Raw genomic sequence first — 23521 nt, 5'->3', positions numbered from 1 at the left:
TGCCAGTGAACAGAAGCATCAGAAGGAGCCTAATTCTAGGGTGTCTTTCCTCTATTTATGTACTTTATTCTCAGTCTACAGGAATCTGTAGAAGACTTGCAACAGAAGACTAGTAGCCTCCTGAAACAAAGGCTGCATTCTCACAGCTGTATGCAGTTAAATATCAAGTATTTCTCAAAGTGTTAAAATTTCCCCAAAACACCACTTCAGGGCAATGCGAATGGTCAAATACCTTTACAAACTAGACAACCATATCCTCCTCTAGGAGATTCACAATGAATACTAATACATGAGAGGACCTGAGAGGTCTTCCACTAAAAGAACTATTTAAGTTTGTTTAATCACTTCTTCCCAAATATATTTTACTTGGGACCTTTTCTGGTGGAGCATTCATCTTATGAAACTGGTTCCAGGGAACACCAGTTTACGAATGCTCTTCTAAAGAAACCTTAGGACCAGAAATTACCGGAGACCAGTCAGGGACTCTAGGGACCTCAGCCAGGAGGAATCAATTTCTTCTATCCCCAGTAGAGATGCTGCATTCAGCCTCAGGTTGTGCTCTGTACAGCTCCTGGGGGTACCACTCACCTACGTAGATCACAATGTGAATGACAGCCCTGAGCTGTCCCTGCAGCAGCCCTGATCCTTAATGCATGTAAGTGGTAGAGTGTAATAGTTAAGAAAATAGACTACCTAGGTTCCAGTCCAAGCTCTCCTCTGATTAGCTGGAAAATCCTAGGCATAATAGTTATTCCCTCTGTGACTCAATTTTTTCATTTTCAAAATGTGGATAGCAATAGTTTAAGAGTATGCATTATATATTATGCATATCCTATATTATATACTATATAACATATATAGTGTATGTTGCAATAGTATAATAACACAATAGTATAATCATTTTTCACAGGTTTGTTGTAAGGATTAAATTAGGTATAAAGCATTTAGAATTGTGCTTATAAGTATTAGCTATTACTATTATAGTTATTATTATCATCACATTTAGTACAATGCTAAAAATAATATAACTTTCATTCAGCCATACTCATCTATGAAATCAATAATTTCAAGAACATCACCTTCAAAAAATGATTACACTCCCTTGGCATATGCCCTCTCAGTATACCCAGTCTAAGTACAGTAAAGAGCAGGGATAAGCTTGTTTACCTGTTTTGCACATATGGCAAGTTTATAGGTAGATATTTTATTAATATTTGTGTATTGTATTAAGCTAGATCTGAAACTCCCACCAGACCACTGTAGATTTTTAAGTGACTTGAGTTGTATTTGATGAGGAAATGTGTTTGCTGCAGGTCTGGACGTGAGAGTGGAGGATGGGGCCACATCCCTGTATCATGGGTAACGTCCAGAGTTCTGATGTTGACTCCTACCTGCAGCTTGCCCACAGAAGCATGGCTGCTCCATTTTTGGTCCCCTCCAATATCCAGATCTTGGTGCTCTGTACACCAGTTCCCTGAGGTTATCTGTGAATAACAAACTTAGTACAGTGCTACTATTTTTTCTTCTCTGTGTTCTGTTAGTTATATCAATTCCTTCCTTCCATTTTCTAAGACCATGGGGAGAAATGTTTATTAGGCAGTCAGAAGATGCCAGCCAATTCCTTCCTGCCCATTCCGCCCAGTGGCTAGTTGGGTTGTTACCCCTTAGAGATGGCCCCAGTGACAGTCCCTGATCATCCCTGGGCTATAATTTTAGAGATATAATTTTGGATTAATTTTTAAGCTTAACTCAGGGGGCCTTTGACTGATGGCAGGTAGTCAACATCCTGAGATGGATCTAGCCCAGGGTCCATTGTCACATCAGGCCTCTAGATGAACTTTCAAGCATATTTAGCTCCCCAGTCTGGCCTCTTGCAGAGCCAATTCCTGGATTCTAGAAGGTATGATGACTTAATTTGCACCTAGAGATGAATTACAGCAGGGTGAATAACTTGCCTGAATTCTTCCTCCTATCAAGTAGCAGTGAAATTTGAATGTTGTGTGGGCAGTTTCAGTTTGGAGTAGACTTACAGGATCCGAGTCTTGACTAAAAATGTAACCATTTCCCTAGGTGAGGAGCATGTAAGTACGGCCTGCTTCCTTAAGGATCTTACTCATCCAGATTACTCCTTCAAGCAAATGGGCAAACTAGCAAGTTTTCTAAGCCAGAAATTTGTTTCTTTCCAAAAAATTGATATCTGTGGCTTTATTGAAATAAAAATAGCAGGAACTGACCTCTCATACCACTTTTAGAAAAAGGTGGGATATAAATAAATTTTAAGGAAATTTGTTTAAAGAAGTGCAAATGATTATCTTCAATACTTTCAAGCACTTACAAAAAAATGTGCACACAACTCTTAAAGGAGACAGTAAATCACATTAAAAACATATATAAATGACACCAAATAAACAAGCATACAACTGGCAGCAGCCATCCAGAACTGCCTTTGTAATTGTTGGACATAGCTGAAATAATTAAGAAAAAATGTGTGACATCTGGAGCTGCCATAGATTACTTTCTAGACTCCCAGTGTTGTGAGGTTCAAATTAAATAATTTGTGTGAAAGGCACTTAAAAAGTATAATGGCAAAATCATCAGCCATTTTTCTTGTTTTTTAGAGAGTTTTGAAATGCAATGAAGATATGCATTGGTAGAGATGGACATGGAGGCAAATGTGGAAGCAGATGTATATTAGTCCATTTTCTGTTGCTTATGACAATACCTGAAACTGGGTAATTTACAAGAAAATGAAATTTATTTCTTACCTTTGGAGTCTGGAAGTCTAAGGCCAGGGAATCCATCTGGTAAAGGGCCTTCTTCTTGGTGAGAACCCTCTACAGAGTCCTATGGAGACACAGTGTATCACAGGAGGAGAATGGCATGAGGGAGAGAGTTAACGTGTGCCCTTTCTCTCCTTATAAAGTCATCAAAACCACTTCCTGAAAACCCATTATTCCATGAATGTATTAATCCATTAACGAGAGCACAGTCCTCACAATCCAGTCACCTCTTAAAGGCCCAACCTTTCAAGTACCTTAATCTGATTCCCACCTTTGTAGCATTGTTACAATAGAGGTCAAGCTTCAGTGAATTTGGGGAGGACATTCAATCCACAGTAAGTTGTGAAACAGGGACAATCTTGGAAAGTTAAGTTAAAAAAATAACACTACCTCTATGTCATGTAATACTATGCAGACATAACAAAGAATGAGGCAGCCTTACATAGACTGATGGAAATGTCCTCCAAAATGATCTGTTAGGCAGAAAAAAAGGAAGATGCAGAAAAGTATGTATAATATGCTATTGTTTATGTAAAAAAAAATAAAACTTATGCACACTCACACACACATACATAAGACATCTCTGAAAAGGAAGCCTCAGGAATTAGTGATGGTAGTTAACTTTGGGGAAGGGAACTAGTGGACCATCAGGGTGTGAGAGAGATTTAACTTTTCACCAATTACATTTGTGTTTCTTTGGAATTTTTTGCTATGTACATGTGTTATCCACTCAAAACTAAATTTAAACACAAGAAAGTTTATTAACACTAGATACTATTAGATGAGATAAAGAAATATCTGGTAGAGGAGCTTATTATAAATAAGACTTTGGATTTTACAAAAGAAACAGTTGGAAGTCTCTGGGATTTTTTAAAGTATACTCAATGGATTTATGCTACTTCACCATATGCCAAGTTTAGAAAAGTATTTTAGAAAGAAAATCCCTTCCTCCTCGGAACCTAATTTTGAACAATATCTTATATAATACTTTTTTTCTAGGAAAGGACATGCCCAACCAATAATTTCCCCCTAAGTTCTTACATATGGTTTTGATTATTTTGCTTTTATTACAATGTTTAATAATGTATATTGTTTTTCATTTTTAAAGTTATCATTGGAAATAGCTTTAAAAATTGTGCATATAATTTTTGTCTTCACAAAGTATTGTAGAATAAATTGTTATATTACTGGATACTTATTTGTACCTTCTACAATACCCTGAATAGCTGTTGTCTAACTTGTCTGAAAAATCAAACAATGTTAGTTTTCAGAATCTACAGTTCAAACCCTAATTCATTTGATTAAGAGGAATAGGAAATCGTTGACTTCAAATTGTGAGATTTTGTAGACAAACCAAATTGTTTCGGGTTGGAGTTAATGCTGGTTGTAAATTACATCCATAACAGTGCTGGCCTCAGTGATGAAACAAGTTGAATTATGCTTTCAAGTGTGACGTATGTCAGTTTTTCTCAGACTACTAATTACTGTATATATAAACAAGCCGTTTCAGTGTTACTTGGAAGGGCAAGTCCTCCCTCGACCCCTCCTTCCGTGGTCACCCCTCCCACACACGTTCCCTTCCTCCATTGTTTTAAGTAATGTTAAATGATGACAGTAACACATTCCTTACATAGGTTTATGATGTGATTTTTTTTTAAACTAAGCTAACCTTCAAATTCTAGATGCTAGCCTAAATTAAAAACTTACAACAAAGTCAGCATTTACCTTCATTATTTCTACTGAAAAGACTCCAATAAACGGCAATGATTAAGGTGCTCATTACCAGAGTTTCATAGTGTAAAATCACCCACGTGCATGTAAAGGCTACAAAATGAGTAATGCAGTAGATGGTCAGTTGATGGACTTCCCTGTCCTCTGGGCTCTGTGATCTAGATGGATCTAGACAGATCTAGATCCATCATGCACTTTCTGGCCCACATGGAAACAAGTAGCTTGGATGTTTTCATGTCTCCATATGCACATATTCTGATCTTCCCTGAGGCCAGGTTCATCTGGAACAACAGAGAAAAATGAAAAGTTGTGTCCTGCCCCATCCATTCCCTGGCCCTTATTTCCCTTTGGAGTTAATGCCTTCAGGTATGGCGCTATCTAGGGAAGGTCTGATGAAACTTATTTAGTAGGAAGGGAGTGGGCACTTATACAAGTAATGCTCAGATTCTAGGTAATGTTCAAAAAATGCTTTAAGTGTCCTTTTCAATTTGGTTTGTCTTTTCAATTTTATTTAAAGGTATGACATTGGCACTTGCAGGAACATATTTATTGGTGAACTTTGCTCCAAATATAACTCAGGCTATCTCAGCAAGAACAGTACAGTATTACTTTGTTGGCTGGCAGTTCCTGATCTATGTGGTAAGAATTCTAATATTTTACTATCCCTGAAGTTGTATCATCTACAGCAACAGTACATGCAATTGTTAGAGAACTAATATAACCTTTTCTTCTCAGCACTAATACCTTATTAAAATGTTAATACATTTGATTGATACCAAAGTATTTGAAATACTAAGTTAGGAATAGAAGCACCTTCAGTTTCTCAGGTATCCCTCCTTTAGGGGTCACCTGTCACTGGAACAATTTCCATAATGTTTAATTCAGCAAATTCAGAGCAACATGTTTTAGGACAACTCAAAGTAAAAAACAAAAACAAAACAACAACAAAAAACAAACAAAAAGACAATAAAACCCACTCTCTTCCAAGGTCAAGGGACAATACCTGAGGACACATTTTGCTTCACTGAATTTTATTCAAGATAGTTTTTTTTTTTTTAAACATCCTTGTTGAGATCAATGCAACAGATTGTCTGAGAGGGGCAGACAGCAATAGTACAATTCTGAGAAGTATGTAAGAGAGAAAAGGAAATGAGCTGATATAGAAGTTTGAAGCCATTAATTGGGATATTTTATTTAATAAAGTGGCTGTATCTGGTGGATATAAAGAGGTAACATGATTGAAATGATTGATATGTAACTTGATACAGAAGTTTAGATTAAAGAGTAGGAATATTGTAGGAAGGGAAAGCAGTAAGAAGAAAACTGGGAATAGTCTAGCTTAGCATTTAACCAAGAACTGGATTGGTAAAATAGTTGTGAATTTTGATGAAAAGAATCAAAGCACACAGAATCATGTAATTTTAGGAATAGAAGTGACATCAAAATGCTATCTCACCCTCTGCCATTAAAACAGACAAAATAGTACAATCCTAATTTACACATCTAGCATTAAAAGTATGATGCTGGCATTTACAGGGATGTGTTTATTGGTGAAATTTGCTGTAGGTGTAACTCAGGATATTACAGCAGCAGTTCCTAGTCCATATGACAAAATTCTATATATTTTACCATTTCTGGTATATAATTTTGACCACTGGAACACAAATATTTATAGGTCTTTTTTCTTTACAGTCTCCCTCTCTAATTCTTTCTCTGACTCTACAAAGATCCTTAGGTTTCTCTGTTTAAAATAAAATTTCTCATATACTACACATGCTGTAATAAACTGCTCTATTTCTCTTCTTTCATTCATCACCCAAAATGTACTCAATAGTCTGCTCTTGCTGGCCGCATCCACTTCCTCAGCCCGCATTCACTCCTGACTCATTGCAGTCTAGGAGGTCGCTCCACAAATTGCAAGTGGAATTGTTGTTTTGGGCTCTGACTCCTCTTGAACCTTGTGCAGCATTTATTCCATGGTCTGTCACTTCTCCTGAACCTCTCTCTTCCCTGGCTTCCTCAGTATGTTTTCCCTGTTTCTCCTCTTCCTCTTTGACTAATCCATCCCAGGCTCCTGGGCACCTCTTCCTCCTCTGCCAACCCCTCATATCTATTCATGCCATATACTTTCCCAGGGTCTTTTAAAGTGATCCCATTGCCCACTCTACCATCAACCTCCTTCCAGGTCCAAACCTATCTATCCTTCCCAGGCCTCTCCTGAGCTCCAGATCTGTGTTCTCATCTCTCCCTGCCTGGATGTCCCATGGGTTCCTCAAATGTAGCACATCAAGTATGGAACTCAGTCTCTCTCTCCCAAACTCCCCCTCCCTTTTATTTTCTATGTCATCCTCCCATATTGGAAACCTGCGCTAACATGACTTCTCCTACCCCCCCCCCCCCGCATCCTGTTGGACATTTTAAAGTCTCTTGAACTCGACTCCTTTTTTACATCCCATTGCCATTGCATTAATTCAAGCTTTTGTCATCTCTTGCTCAAACTCTGCCAGCAGTCCCTTAATGAGTCTGTCTCCCTTGCCGCTCATCCTCAGCACTGCGGCTAATCAAGTTAGCTCACTTCAGCCACGTAACTCAGTGCTGTTGTGTCTGTCTGCTGTTCCCTCTGCCAGGCAAGTCCTCTACCTCCTTTGTCCCATGCCTTCGTTCCCCTACAACTCCACGCAAACTCACCCTCATGGGCATGGCTCAGATGGAACCTCTTCTGTGAAGATATTACCAAGTTAGTTGCTGCATTCTCTGAGCTGCCCACAGGCCACATTAGGTTTTAATTATCTATTTACCTGTCCATTCTATTTCAGCAGACCATGTACTTCTTCAGAGGCCAAGAACTATTATTAGTTGATCAATCAATCAATCAGCCTGTTGGTCATAATGTCCTGACTATTTAAACATCTGTTCCTTATATGTTATGGCCCTGACTTCCAGTCTCATAGACCTTATTTCTACCCTCGCTCTGTCAATTCCTGCCTCCTTCCCTACCCCCTGCCCTCTATCACCCTTTAGGATTGGGCTTTCTAACTCGATGAGCCTTCCTCAGGTCTGTCATGCTTTGTGCCTCTGCCCTGTGCCGTTTATCTTCCTACTTGTCTGCCATACTCAGTCCCTTAACTATCACAGCTTTCATCGATCAACTGTAAGCACTAGAAGGAATTTTAATCTCTATGATTTACTTTTGTTCTTTATACTTTGTTGACTATTTCATGATAGTCCAGACTTGAAGTCCTACCAGCACATTATAACTCTTTGCCTACAGGCAAAACAAATTCTTCATCCAGTAAGAAAAGGGTCACATAGCCTGTGACCTGAAAATTAATAGCCTGAGTTGAATCCTTTGGAGATTAAAGACGCATCAAGACTTATTTCCTAGAATAAACAGAATTGTTTAATGATGATGTATTTTGTATTGTTTTAACACGAGAGAAAACATTTGAAAAGATCAAAACTACTTCTCATTAAACTGTGTATTTCCACAAAAAGTACTTTGAAATTCATTGTATTTTGCCATTTTTCAAAGTCAACTCTTATAATAAATTCATTTGTTCATTTAGACACCCAACTTATAGAGAGAAATTCCCGTAGCAGGAATTTTACAGTCCTGGGGAGGGACCCATATTTCTGTAAATCATATTAAGATAATGAAAGTATATTTGAAAATAAATGCCACAGAGAAGATGTAAATAATTCCAGGTATTTATAAGGTAACATAAACCTTTAAGAAGTCACATTTGAATAGTATTATTGCCATTATACTCAAAGGGGAATGTATACAATATTATATTAGTTTTAAATTTAATCCTTTATACAGTGGCATCTCTAAAGACTCTAGAAGTGATCAATTATATGCTAATAAGATCATGTGCTGAAGTTTGGCTTAAATCTGTTAAACATCTAAGTAATTGATATTTAATCCTCAGATGTGGCAGATTCTGTGCTTTTTCTGCAAATCATGACTGCAGAAATCATAATTACAGTAATTAAGACTGTTCTTTGACGTATCATTCATCTAACTATGTATTACACCAAGTAAAAATACAGCACCTGAGTTGGCTTTCGGGACTGATCAAATAGCTTATAAAATGAATAAGAATATTTAAAAGTCTGAATACATTTTATATTTCTCAAAAAGACGATTGTAAAATTGCATTACAGAGTAGCTCCTATCATCCCGTTTTCATATGTGTTTACCTGTACCAGACGGATGTGTCTGTTTTACCTTCAAGGCTTATGTTAAGTCAAAGCCTCACAGAAACAAGGCCCAGGAGCTTATCCTCTGGTCTGGTACCTTTTTTGCAGGAAGAGGATTTGGGAAGCCCAGTGTCTACCAGCCCGAGAACGATGAAGTGCCCTCAACTTGCCCACTGAAACAGCCTCTGCTAGCCTGTACTCCACAGATAGGTAGCCCCCATATCCTCTGGTCTGGTACCTTTTTTGCAGGAAGAGGATTTGGGAAGCCCAGTGTCTACCAGCCTGAGAACGATGAAGTGCCCTCAACTTGCCCACTGAAACAGCCTCTGCTAGCCTGTACTCCACAGATAGGTAGCCCCCATCCCCCATGCTTGCCATAAAGCAAAAATGAGTGGGTTTTCAAGGTCAAACTAGGTTGGAGAGATCTGCATAACAAAACTCCCACTGAGAAATTCATTATCTCTGTTAGCATGTTGAAGGCTAGTAGTCCTTTGGGAAATAGGTTTAATTTTGCTAATCCCACATGGTGCAGGCGTATTTGACCATGGGGACCTTTTCTCGGAAGGATCTATGGTTGAGTAATACCTATTAATGTGCTCTGTAGAATCCACATTAGGAAATGTGGCCCTAAGCCTCAATTACTTCATGTTCTTTGGCAGGCTTGATCATGGCTGTTTTGCCCACCCAGATTTTCCAACAGACTATTCAAATCAAAACCTCTGCTGTGAACATAAAATCCCTCACAAAGTAATCTGCACGGTGCTCAATTTCTCTCCACCAGACAAAAAATTAAATCAGCAGAACTAGGGGCCAAGCCTGTTGTTTGGTTTAATTCTATACCCCAAAACTGATTATTGTCAGCCTTTTTGGTAAAGTTGTTTCAAAACCCACCATCAAGTGTTAAAAACCTGAAGAGAGAAAACTATATGTTCTTATAAGATTCCCATATCTATTGCATGGTGTTCATCTGCTTTATTGTCTGAATGCAAATGGCACATATGTGTCTGCATTGGGAGATGCTTCTGCTGTAGCAGTAGCCAGCTCTTACTGAGTGGACAGAGCCCTGTGCTTTACTCCTGTGATAGTCTGTCCTTTACCTGCACAACAGTCCTATATGTTGGTCACTGTTATCCTCTGTATCTCACAGATGGAGAAGCTGAGGCTTAGGGAGGTCCAGTAACTCAGCCAACATCACATAAATACTAAGTGGCAGAGCCAGAATCCAAAACTAGGCTTTCCACCTGTGGGATGCACACTCCAGCACACTTCACCAAACACCTCTCGGTGCAGAACTAATAAAGCCCACTACCAAGGATCAAATCTTTGTCCAAACTTGGCCTTAGAGAGAACCTTCGCAGAGCTCATTTCTTTTGGACAAAGAAGCCATATCAAAGGCTATGCTTTCAAGAAGAACTTGGTGAGAGTTAAGTTAAAGTCAGGCTCAGATTTTGGTACTGCACGTGGGGTATCCAGTGGTGAAATGTGAATCTCTTTTGCCACCTCATCCCATGGACTGCCGAGCCCTTTTTACCACTAAAACAGGGTGATTAGTAATTTTAAATCTAATTAGATTAGAGAGTCAATCCAGACAACCCCAAATCAGTTCAGAAAACTCATCCTGAAGATTCTGTTCCTCTGAAAAGACTTCAGGTACCAAAACCTGAATTAGTTTTCTATTACATCCGTAACAAATTGTCACAAATTTAGTGGCTTAAAACAGCCTGAATTTATTGTCTTACAGTTTTATAGGTCAGAAGTCTGACACGGGTCTCAATGGACTAAAGTCAAGGTGTTGGCAGGGCTGTATTCCTTGCTAAAGCCTCCAAGGGAGAATCTGTTTTCTTGCCTTTTCCAGGATTTAAAGATCACCAGCATTCCTTGGTTTGGGTCTTTCTCACATTGCCTCCATCTCTGACCATAGCTGAGAAGGTTCTCTGCTTTTAAAATATGCAATCACATTGGGCCCACTTGGATAATCCAGGAAAATCTCCCCATCTGAAGGTCCATAACCTCAATCACATCTACAAAGTCCCTTTACCACATAAAGTCACATCTTTACAGATTCCATAGATTAGGACATGAACTTCTATGGGGGCCATTATTCTGCACTTTTTAACCTCTCTGAGCCTTAGTTTCCTCACCTGTAAAATAGGGATAGCAACTACCTCCTGAGGTGTTTGTGAGGATTCAGGGAGTTAGGACAGGGAACACCCTGAGAACAGTGCCATGTGGAAGGCAACTGGTGAGTAAGTGCCACTCTTATTCCTGCCCTCTGAGACAGCTGTTGGTGATGCAGCCTCTTCCTGGGGCACAACAACCTGCAGAAATCACAGTTTCTTTAATACTGATGTTTTCAGAGAGAGGAAAATATTGCTAGAAAAAAATTAATATTAATTCATACTGCTTGAATATTTTATTCTTGCGAGCTTTGTGACCTCCTGCCACAAAGCAGAACCCAGGGCAACTAAAGTCATTCTGTGAATAATGGGAGCTCATGTTTTATTTATCTGAAGCCACAGAGATGGAATTTGCAAAAAAAAAGTCAGACATGGTTTTTAGAACTGATAACAACTACCCTTATCCCCTCCCAAAAATTCATAATCAGCTTGCTAACAGATTGAGCTAACATACTCAGCGCAGGAAGAGCTTCCTTTTCCCCAGCAATGAATGCAGTGGTCCTGAGTGGGCTTCAGTGTTGCTGTGAGCTGCTTGTCATTGTCTCTGCTGAGAAATGGAAGCCTGTGGTTGAGGGGAGATGAAGCTGAGAGGGGTATTTCTGTTAACAATTGGTGAGTTGTAAAGAGATTGGGAGACCAAGGTTAAGATGGCAGCTTTAGGAAGGCAAAGAGATAGGACTTGAATAGCTTTGTAGCAGGACCCGATTTTGTTAAAGGCCTGGCAAATAAGCCTTATAAGGAAAAGTTAAAATAATTGGTTTAATTTACCAGAAGATGATGACTAAGGGATAATTTAACCTTCCATGTTAGATGAAAAGGTTTTTAAATGAGGACGATAAGGTCCTGCTGTTTTCCATGCCCATGGAGGACTAGAGGAAAAAGGGCAAATAAGCCTTATAAGGAAAAGTTAAAATAATTGGTTTAATTTACCAGAAGATGATGACGAATTTAACCTTCCATGTTAGATGAAAAGGTTTTTAAATGAGGACGATAAGGTCCTGCTGTTTTCCATGCCCATGGAGGACTAGAGGAAAAAGCCAACAAGTAAAATCCTGAATTGAAAAAGAGATTTAAGTTGATTTAGAGAGGGCTCTGTGAGTAAAGTACAGTCCTGGACATCATGAAATCCCTAACTCCAGTCATTTTTAAGAAAATAATTTGTAGTGGTGCTTTTACTTGTCCACTGTCAGAAAAGTAAACATTCATATTTATGATTTCAGTCCAGGGATATCATCCCTTATGAAAAAAAATAATAGCCTGGCATTGGTTATTTTAAGGGCTGCAAAAAAAGAATGTCAAAACAAAAATAAAACTGAGAGCTCAAAATTGCACTAGAGTTTTCTTAAGAGTAGGAAAATTTTAAACTTTTGGTCAATTAATACTTATTGAACACAGTTTATTATACATTAGGTCTTTTTTTGGCTAAATGTTTGTAATAAATTTGAGATGTAATTTACTCATTAATTCCATAAATACTTAATTGAGTGACTGACTGTGCCAGGCACTGGAGATAGAGTGGCAAACAGAGCAGATAAGGTCCTTGTGCTCACAGAGCTGGTCCTAGTGGGGGCGACGACAAGGAACACATGAACACACAGCAAGCAATGCACCCGATAACGGCAGAATGCTCCACAATAAGCTGAGCCCCGGGTGTGACAGGATAGCAGGTGGCTCTGTTAGATCAGAGTCATCAGAGAAGAACTCTTGGTGTAGGTGATGTTTGAGCTGAGAGCTGAGTGACTAAAAAGAGCCATTGTGCAAAGATCAGCGAAAGAGCTCCAAGCAGAGCAAAGAATTCATGCAAAGACCTAAAGTCAGAAGCAATCAGAATTGCAAAGAACGGGAAAAAGAAAAAAGAAAAATAATAAGAAAAAAAGAGGCCACTGTGGGTGGCTCACAGTGGACCATTCAGGAGTGAGTGGTACAAAATGAGGTCTGAGAAGTAACCAGGGTTTTGTAATCCAGGGGCGAGTTTGGATTTTATTCTAAATGTGATAGGAAACCATAGGAGGTTTTAGCAAAGCGTGACTGGATCTAATTTATGTTATCACTGCGTGTACCATCCTGGATGAATATCATAAATATAATGCAGAGTGAAAAAACAGGTAAAAGCAAGTATGATTCAACTTGTATAAAGTCCAAATATATGCAAAAATAAACAGGCTATTGTTTGGGAATACATAAAAATGTGATAAACTATAAAGTAAGTAAATGATAGAGACAAAATTCAATGTAGTGGTTCCTGCGGAGGTCAGAGGAGGAGGGGAGTGCACGTGGGGAGGGGCACACAAGAGACTTCAAAGGTATTGGTAGATTCTGTTCCTTAGGTGGGGCACAGGACACATGAGTACTCGTCATATTATTATAAATGCCTTAGAGAAGTGGGTGTCATATATATTCTTCTCTACAAATGAAATAGCTGGATTGTAGAGAGGCAAGAGTAAAATCAGAGACGAGCTAGAAGCTCATGCAGTAGTCCACAGAGGACGGCAGGGAGTGAGGGAAGAGGATGGGATTTTGGCTTGTGCAGCAGGTCATATAGCGATGCCATTTACTGAGGGGCAAAGACCCCAAGAGGAACAATTTGGGAAGGTGGGGAATCATGAAAGTGAAGTACTGCACGTATTAGTGTGGTATGTCTATTAAACATGCATGTGGAAACATCTAGCAGAGAGTTGAATAAATGAGACTGGAATCCCATGGAAGTCAGGATTAGAGATCTAGATTTGGGCATCACTGGCAGATAGGTGGTTTTAGAGCTCAGGATATGGATGGCTGAGGCTTTTTATGTTCTTGTGTTTTTATAATTATGTATGAGAACTGTTATAAAATCAGAGAAGTGTGGCATTTTGAAGACTTTGTATAGAATAACTTACTCTTTTTCATTTTTTTCTTTCTAGATTTTAGAAATATTAATTTTCTGCATCCTCCTATATTTCTATAAAAGAAGAGGAATGAAGCACATTGTGATTTTGCTGACTCTGGTGGCACTACTAGGTAAGGACATATTTTTTTTTCTTATACTCTAATCTGGCTGTGCTAAATCATAAATGAGATTTGAGGAGAAATACTTAAGCATTCTATCCCTTTCTAACTATTTATATTTTTCAGCTCTGATATGTAGAAAGAAACCAAGTCTAAGTTATGCAAATTATACTTTGCACGTCTATTACTGCAATTGATATATATTTAATTATTTTAAAAATGTATTTCAGATTTTTCACTTCTTGGTAATTTTATTTGTTCCCTGACAATTTGAAGATTTTTCTAAGTAAATAATTTAAAAATATTAAAAGAGGAACGAACTATGAACCAAATTGAAACTCCTGTGTCAGGAATTGGTTAGCAAAACCTATGTTGTTTACATTTTTTAAAAAACTTTAAAATATGGCTAATAGGAAATATAAGTGTGAGCATTATAATTTTCTTAAATATCACATTTCTTTCATTCATTGTTTACTAGCCCATTTACTTTCCCCCCCCCCAAGGCACATTGTAAGATTTGAAAACTGATGCTTAGATAAGCCCACTACATATTTTTATAATGTATTCTTCCTCTCCTCTCCTTTTCTGTCTCTGTCTCTCTCTTACACACACACACACACACACACACACACACACACACACACACACACGACCAGGAGATCTCACTAATCATTTGGGAAATTCCGTTTTTAAAAATTTATTTGTAATTCTTCCCTTGCCTCTTCTTTGTCAGTAAGATGACCCATACATTGTGTGTTGTTTGCTATGACTTGGTAGGTTGTACTTATACCATTGGGGCAGTCTGACGCCCCCATGTTAATGAGATGCTTGGGCTTTCATTTTTCTACCTCATTAACTAGTTCTGTCCTTTATATTGAAAGATTTATGTTTGTGATAGCTCCTTATAGAAACAAACGTACTCTACACCATATTCAGGTATGCTGTTGATAAAGAGAACAGAACGGGAACTTTATGTTTATTTCTTTCCAAATTACCAGATAGGGAGAACCAAACCAAACAGCTAAGAGAGAAAATGTGCATTATAAATAGGAACGTAAGATAACAGAATTAAGATCATACATATCAGTTATGATCATAAATGTAAATGGGATAAGTTTACCTAGTAAAAAAGGAAGATAATCAAATTGGACTTTAGAGAAAATCAGATTGATTTTGAAAAATATTCTGAAATTGCATTCAGCCAATTTGACCAGAATAGCTGTCAGAGTTTCTGAAATTACTGCCACCCAAGCCTTCTGAGTGCCTCCTTCCCTTGATGCCTCCTCCTCCCAACTCTAGCTCTGCCATGATACTTACTAATGCAGGGGGCCTCCAGGACCCTCTGCCAGTGGTGCTAGGTCCAGCACCCTTTCCAACTGGCTCTTGCTGGTTATGAAATGTTTTGGCTATGTATATAAATTTCATCAAAATTTGTAAAACAAAGTAGCTCAAGTTAAAAGTAAAAGAAAGCAGGGGGTCATGATATTACTAAGTTAAAATTAAGGCAGAAAGCATAAAATGAAATTATCACAAAATATCATATCTAATATGCAATGTAAAAATCTGCAGAAAAAGTAAAATTACAGCAACAGAAATATAAGGGGAGTAGGAGACTTCTCTCAGCTCATGGAAGATAAGTAGACAGAAAAATACATAAAGATAGAGGATCTGAATACTTAATTTTGAACTAGTCCTCTAATATTGAACTCTAAATCCTGAAAACAGAATAAACCTTATTTCAAGTGCCTGCGTAACATTTACAAAAGTTGATCGTGCAATCGGCCACAAAGAGAAATCCTTGATAGTTTCCAGAAAGTTGAAATAGTCCAGATCGCATTCTCAGATCACAGTAAAATAAAAACAGAAAAATAATAACAAAAAAGTAGAAACCAGTAAAACTCTAACACCTGGACATGTTAACACTACTCTTAAAACTGCAGCTAGGCAAAATAGAAACAAAGATTTCATTGCAGTATATATTTTAAAAGTTATTATGAAAACGTTTAATATTAAAACCTAGAGTTTATGACTAATGCTGTATTCAAAGGAAACCAATTGCTTTAAATGTAAGTCAATTAAGCACTCAACTCGAGAAGTTAGAAAAAAATGCTGAAATAAAGCTAAGAAATGCAGAAAGAAGCATTTAACAAAAAAGACAAAAATTAATGAAATAGAAAACAGAAAAGTAATGAATCGATAACTAAACCTAGGAATCAGTTCTTAAAAGACAACTAATAAAATAGATCCTACATCAGAAAAAAAAGAAAAATCACAAATGCCCCAAAATAGAAATGAGAGATGGATGGATAGACATATATATGTATATACATATACATATATATAAACATATACATAGATATATATGTGTGTGTGTATATATATATATATGAAAACTTGAATAAACTGCTTATTCTTCAAAAGAAAATGACTATGGAGGAAATAAAGGCATTGTTAAAAAGCTACACTTTAAAAAAGAACCAGGCCTAGACGGTTTCAAAGGTAATGTCTTCAAACCTTTAAGGAATAGATTATTCTGTTGTTGTTGGAACTATTTGAGGGCATAAGAAGAAAGCTATTACTTTTGTTTTTTTTTAACATAATCTGATAATACTGATCTCAAGTCTGAAAAAGATAAAACAAATAAAAAACACTATGAACTAATTTCACTACTAAATACTGATGCAAAAATCCCAAATAAAGTATTAGCAAATAGGATCTAGAGTAAATCATACTTAATGACTAAGTGGCCTTAATAAAACTGGTTCTCTTTCTTTGTAACACTCATAACAATTTGTACTTACGAATTCTACTTACATGTTGATATGTTGTTATGAGCTCATCTTGCTCACTGGGTTAGTTCCATGAGGACAGAGACCACATCTTTGATTTATGCCATATACACTTTACCTAGAACTGAGCATAGTGAGCACACAATAAGCATTTGAATTAATTAGTTAATTTATTATAGGACTGGAAGATAGTTCTTTAAGAAATCCATTAACAGAGTTCATCATGTTAATGAGTCTAAAGGGAAATACTGTATTGAGAGGTTGATCAAATGGTACAGACTTTCAGCTATAAGATGGATAAGTTCTGGGGATGTAATGTACAGCATGGTGACTGAAGTTAACAATATGTATTGTATATTTGAAATTTGCTGAGAGTCAATACTAAACGTTGTCACTGTACTTAAGAAAAAATGGTAACTATGTGAGGTGGGGGATATGTTAACCAACTTGATTGTGGTAATCATTCCACAATATATACATATATCAAATCACCATGTTGTACAACTTAAATTTATAGAATTTTTTAATGATACCTCAATAAAGTTGGAAAAATTCTTTTAAAGGGACATATCATGTAATTATCTCAATAGATGCCAAAAAGCCATGTTAAAGTTTAATATCCATCCCTAATAAAGATTTTGATGGTGAAATACCGGAAGTGTTCTCATTACAGTTAGAAATGAGGGGGAAAAAATACCCACTGTTCACTGTGTACTCATCTTTCTGTTTATCTTACAAACATCATTAATGACTTTTACAAGAAAAAAAGACTATGAAAATTATGAAGCAGCTTTGAAGAAATTTATAGTGTTATATAAAATGGAAAAAGTAACAGACAACATTGTACCTACCTTCACTATGATTAAAAGCACACGTGAGGCAAAAGCTGGAAATGAGTGAGAGGCTGTGGAAGTGCATACGTGGAGTTTTTCCTTTACTTTATTGTTGTCATAATATTGCTTGTGCGTTAGATTTTTAAAAATGGAACTAAAAAAGGAAATAGAGAGTGAAGGCAATCAGGAAGAAAGGAATCTGGCTGCTATTGAGTGGCTCCCTTTGCCTGTGGCTCTGATCTTTCTTAAAGAATCTGAAGCCTCTTAGCATCGTCCTTTCAGCTGATCAGGAAGCTAGGAAATCCTTCTCTATCCTTTACTCACTCTGGTTGTCAAAGCAAAATTAATAAATGACATATTTATGGCTCCAATAAGGAGACATTGGTGGCTGTAGGAAAGACTCTAGGAAAGCTCTAGGAAGGAGCTATTGATGAAGAATAAACTGAGAAGGCCAAATTTCAAAAACAGGTCAGCTGATGTTTGAAAAAAATGGTGTTGTAATGATGAAAGTAATCTATGAGGATTCAAAAAGTTCATGGAAGTATTCATAGTGTCTTTTAATTCAGATTTTCCATGAATGTTTTTAGATAGGCTTATATGTTTATTGTTGGTAATTTAAAAAATAGAGAACGACGCAAAGACAAGTATAAAAATCTGTGTAATTGAGCACTGTGGCACAATACAACAAAGTGTGACAGGGACTCTCTGGAAGGCAGTTTGCTAGTATATTTCAGAAGCTTTCACAGTGGCTGTCAACATGGTAATTCCTCTTTAGGTGATTTTCCTAAGGAAACAGGCAGAGTGATATACCAAGATTTATGTTCAAGAATATTCATTGCAGCCTCATTTTTAATAGTAAAAAAAAAAAAAAAAGGATACAATCTAAATGTCCAAAAATAGGGAACTGCCTAAATAAATTATACATTTATACAAAGGCATTCTTTACAGACAATAAAAATCATGCTTAAGAAGAATATTTAATGGCATAGAAAATACTTAATGGTAATGGAGAATAGGTTCCTAAATAGTATATATCATATGATTCACATGTTGTGATATACTTAAAGGATAGAAAAATAACAGTGTGTCAAAATGTTAAAAATGACTTAGGGATGAGTATTGAGATAACAGGTTTTTCTTTCCAGTCTTTTCTGCATTTTCCAAAAATTTTTAAATGAACATGTATACTTTCATAGATTTTTTAAAATGTTATTAAGGTTATTCATAATCCTAGTGCTATAGATAACCACTGACAGTATCTTGATGACGTTTCTTCTATCTTTTTTTCTGTGCATACGTAAGTACTTTCTATTTTTACATATACAGCATTAGAATAATACTACATTACAATTTTGTATTTCCACCTATCCTCATCAACCACCCTCCTCCCCCTACTCTCCCAGAAAATAAACTTAGAAGTTCTCAATACCATCCTAGGAATAACTCGAGGGGTTTTAATAAACAGTGATTAATCAGTTGGTGATTGTACATGCTTTGAAAATATAATGATTAACTATAGAAATGGATAGTTTATTTAGAAGTTTAATAAAGAATTCTAGTTTTGTGTTTGTTTTGTGTTAAGTATAATTTAAAATCAGATGTTGGTTAAATTAAATGACCTTTAAGGTCCTTTGCAATCCTGAGGTTCTGAGCCTAATGGAACATTATGTCCAGCTCCTTCTTCATTAATTATCCCTTTGGGAAACCTGGCTGTTCAGACCACAAGACCATAACCACATTGTGCTCTAATTTCAGGCAAAGTGTTTGGGAGGAAATCAAGGTCCCTCAAGAGCTAACTACAAACTTAAGCCATGAAGTGACACACAGATCTCTACAGATATTTTAAATTTCTAGATTAGCTAAGATATAACTATTGTCGTTATCAGTAGGAAATACAGTATGTAAAAGGATCAGTTCAAAAGACATTTTAAGATGGAGAGGGGCCTGGTTGTAAAGGCCTCTCTGTTCAGACTGGGGATTTGTTTTTAGAGTTTATCACCAGGTCTCCTCTGTTAATTGTGACTTTTAACTAAAAGAAAATGCCTAATTTGGTATGTGTCCTAGTACCCTTCAAGTTAAAGTATATTTGCAGTTTTTGGAAAAGGAAATTATGGGAGGCTCTTCCTGGTTGGCCATCACCTGCTGTTTTAAACCTATTCTTTATGTATATACATAGAAAGAAATAATACCTTTTCAAAGCTAAAAGGACTAAAGCTCAGATATATTATGACCAGGTAGAGCAACAGCAACAAAGGGAGCATTTCTCCTTCACAATGCCTTTGTCTTATAATTAATTACTCCATGTAAAAGTTACTTTTGAACTTTCTGTGGGTTTCAGCTAAATTATGGAATTATTTGCAACAGTAACTTCAGGGAACATAAACAGAAAGAAAGCATTATTTTCTTCCTACAGAAACATGGTATTACCAGAAAATGCTCCATTGCTATCAAATTGATATAACCTTATCAAATCATTTTTTAATTGCTATTTGGAACCTATGAGAAATTTGTTCTCTTAAGGGATGGGTTCTTCTTTAGCACTGAAAATAAATAGATATTGCTTATGAAAATCTTAGATTTATGGTTGACTCAGAAATGAATACTCAGCTCTGGTTCTTCTTCCCATTATTGTCTTTGTCAAGAAGTACTTTTAATGAAACATCTAGGCATCTGCTAACAAAAAGGCTCATATGTAGACTTAGTACAACACTCAGTAAATGCAAGGAATTGCTTTTCACTTTCTAGTCTTCTCATCCAGTTGGCTTTAAAATTTTTCAGTTGAGTTTAATAGTTATTTTCCCATTAATGTCACATGGACAATCTGACTTATGTCCTCCCTTCGTTGTTTTCGCCTTTCCCACTTACTAGTAATTATAACCTCCACAGCATCCTTTCAACAGTCAGCGCTAGAAAATAAGCATCTTACTCCAAAGATAAAAAGCACCCAGTCACACAGGAGATCTTTAGCTGATTTAAGCAAATTTAAAGTCCAGCACAGCTTGAGCAACAGGCTATTGCTTGGTTAATGTCTCATTCTACCCTGTACCTCTCACAAGAGTTTTCATTCTTAAAGCATAATTGGTGTATTTGCTACTATACTATGTAAACTTAAGATATTTATTTGTGATTCTATCTCAAATATGTACTTTATTTGTGTTTTTTGTTTTCTTTTTCAGCCTCATTGACAGTTATTTCAGTAAAAGCCGTCTCAGGCATGATCACTTTTTCTGTGACGGATAAAATGCAGCTAACTTATCCCATCTTCTATATCATGTTTATCATCATGATAGCATCTTGTGTTTTTCAAGTCAAGTAAGTTAGCTTCTACATACTCACTAATCTTTCAACATTCCTGTGCTGTTCTGAGCATTAATCTTTATTGGCTTCAGATGATAATTAAAATGAGATACACTGATTTGTAAGGGTGAAGGGCCTACGGCTTATCCTCAGCCAACATGCCTTGCTTTGTCCTTTGCATCCAATCATAAGATTTTTTCTAAGCATTGCCTTCATGTCTTGTGAGTTCTAAAGTACAGCCATAATCCAGCTAAGTGCACTTTGATACTTTCCTGATGCTCTTCTGCTTGTAATTAATATCTATCGTACACAGGTTGTCATTAGCAATAAATCAAAGGGGCAGGTCCACATCCAGGATTTCATTCTAAATATAGGAAATGCATGAACCCTTCACCTTCATTTCTTAGCTCATGCTCATTAATTGTCCAGGGATGGGTGAAACCAGACGTTTGGCCGGGAGGGAAATCCTTTCCCCAGAACTTTACATCTTTGGCCAGAATGTTCTTTGTACCCATGGGATTGCAGAATGATTGTTTTATGTTTCTCTTGGGCCCTAATAGCAGTGACATGGAACATTTTTAATGTCTGCTCTTCTCCCCCCCTACCTCCATCTGCTCTAATCACTTCCCTTCCATTTCATATTGTGATTATGCCTTTGCCTGCTAGGCTCTGTTGAGTTGACCAGAAAGTTTTCTGTTCACCCCAAAATGCTATGCGAAAGCATCATCCCAGTGCCAGCTGGGAAATCAGAGCTCAAACTCAGAATGAGAGTGGTTCCCGCTGTAGGTGTTAGAAGTAAAGTCTAATTGTTATGGGCTGGATATAGGTCTATGGAGAGTTACTAGAGAAACCCAGTGCTTTGTCACTGTTTTGTTTGTCATTTCCTTAGAAGACCAAGTGTGTTTCTAATACTTGAATCTTCTATTTTGTTTCTTCTCTCTTTCTTCTGAATTAGTTGGTACTGCTACAATATCTTTTGGGATTTAGTGATTAGCGTCATTGCCTTTATACTATGCTTTATGAATGTAAAAAGCCAATGCAATGGAAGGTAAACTGAATCCTATCACCCTTGTTTCAGTTCCTATAGCCATCACACTGTAGAAGTGTGGTTCTCAGCCCTGGTTGCCTATTAAAGTTAACCTCAGGAGGCTTGTTTGTACATATATATGTGTGTGCATGTATACATGCACATACAAGCATGCATTTATGTATATCTACATGGGTGTATGTACACACACACCTGGGCTCTACCCACAAAGTTTTTTTTTCAGTTGCTCTAGAGTAGGACCTAAGCATTAGTGCTTTAATAAAGCACTCAGGTGACATCAGTGCAATTCACTGCTTTAGAAAACTGTCTAGTCCCTGACAGGGTAGCATAACACAGTTGTGGGAACCTGAATTCATGTTGGTGGCCAGAATGAGAACTGAGCTCCCACATGTGCTCTGCAGCTGGAGCTTGAGCATTGTTTTGAAACATTCAACATTCCTTTACTTCTCCATCTTCTTTCTTGGCACGTGGCATGTCAATGGATATCTGTACTATTCCCCAGATATGATATTTAACAGATTCTAAGGTCTATCCTAACGAATCAACCCCGATGTGATGCTGGTCCAGCAGCTTGAATCGCTTCCAACTCAAACTTCTGTGGCTTCGGAATATGATTAATTGCTTTTCATTGTTACTGTTGTTGGTTTAAACAGACCATAAAACCTGACATCTGATCTCATACATCAGATGCATATAAGCTATGACTGCTGATTGGAAATGCCCTTTCACTGCACTTCCTTTCCCTTTGTAGTTGTAGCTAAAGAACATGCATTTCTCAAAGTTATTGTTAACTTATTGCTGAGTGTCTCCTAGAGCCAGAATTTTAGTAAGTGTCTTCTGCCCCAGGTTCCTGCATCAAGCCACGAAACTCTATAATACGACAACGGTGGTGCCAGTTAACCATGTTTTCTTTACAACCAGTGCCATTATTGCAGGTGAGTTTTGGCTTTTTTTCCATAGGTGATTCCACCCCCCACCACAAGTATAATGAAGTTTCTTTCAGAGTAAATGGGAGAATCAAGGAGTCTTTAGGTTATAAGGAACCGTGTAGCCTGTATCCCCCTACCCTCCACCTGGGGTCTGAATTTCCTCTCCAACATCCTCCAGGACAGGTTATTCTACATGGTGTGAATGCTCCCCGTGCTCTCTGTCTCCTGAGACAGCTCAGTCTTGTTTTGGATCACTCTCATTATATGGAGAGTTCTAATGTTAGAGCTGAAATTAGTTTCCTCATCAGTTCTACACACTCATCCTAGTTCTGCTTTCTGGAGTCTTCCCCTTCCCAGCCATTCTGATAATCATAGCAACATGAAAGATCCTCTTGAGTCTCGTTTCTGAGCTGAATATCTCCACTTTTATTTACTCTTCCCTGTATGTTCTTCACCAGCTTCATCAGAGAGTGGAGTCCAAAACCAAATTCTATGTTCCAGGGAGGGCCTGATAGATGGGAAAAAAACTATTACTTTCACTGTTCTGGCCTCTGTTTTTCTTCTGTTGCAGTTCTTTTATTTTTATGGACTTTAAAAAATATGACAGACACCATAGTGTTAAAACAGAAATTATAAATTTGAAACTTGGTCCAAACCAAAATATAGTAGACTCAAGTATATCATTTCTAAATTTAGTATTGGTATGCCCTAGTTGATTGGCTTATTATTTAATGTATTCACCACTTTCT

The 23521-nt window shown here is 37.2% G+C and overlaps 1 protein-coding gene across 1 annotated transcript in view; it reads left to right on the top strand.

Annotated features, from left to right (window-relative positions):
* NIPAL2 (NIPA-like domain containing 2) overlaps window positions 1–23521 on the top strand; it is a 61236-nt gene that overhangs the window by 31773 nt on the left and 5942 nt on the right. Inside the window, exons 6-9 of the mRNA XM_008575939.1 lie at window positions 5029–5150; window positions 13792–13888; window positions 20675–20810; window positions 22690–22778. Coding sequence (XP_008574161.1) covers window positions 5029–5150; window positions 13792–13888; window positions 20675–20810; window positions 22690–22778 — 444 coding nt within the window. The remainder of the gene's footprint in view (window positions 1–5028; window positions 5151–13791; window positions 13889–20674; window positions 20811–22689; window positions 22779–23521) is intronic.

The sequence above is a fragment of the Galeopterus variegatus genome, unplaced genomic scaffold, assembly GCF_000696425.1.
Source record: "Galeopterus variegatus unplaced genomic scaffold, G_variegatus-3.0.2 Scaffold1260, whole genome shotgun sequence".
Classification (NCBI taxonomy): Eukaryota; Metazoa; Chordata; class Mammalia; order Dermoptera; family Cynocephalidae; genus Galeopterus; species Galeopterus variegatus.
This window is presented reverse-complemented; position numbering and strand designations above follow the sequence as displayed.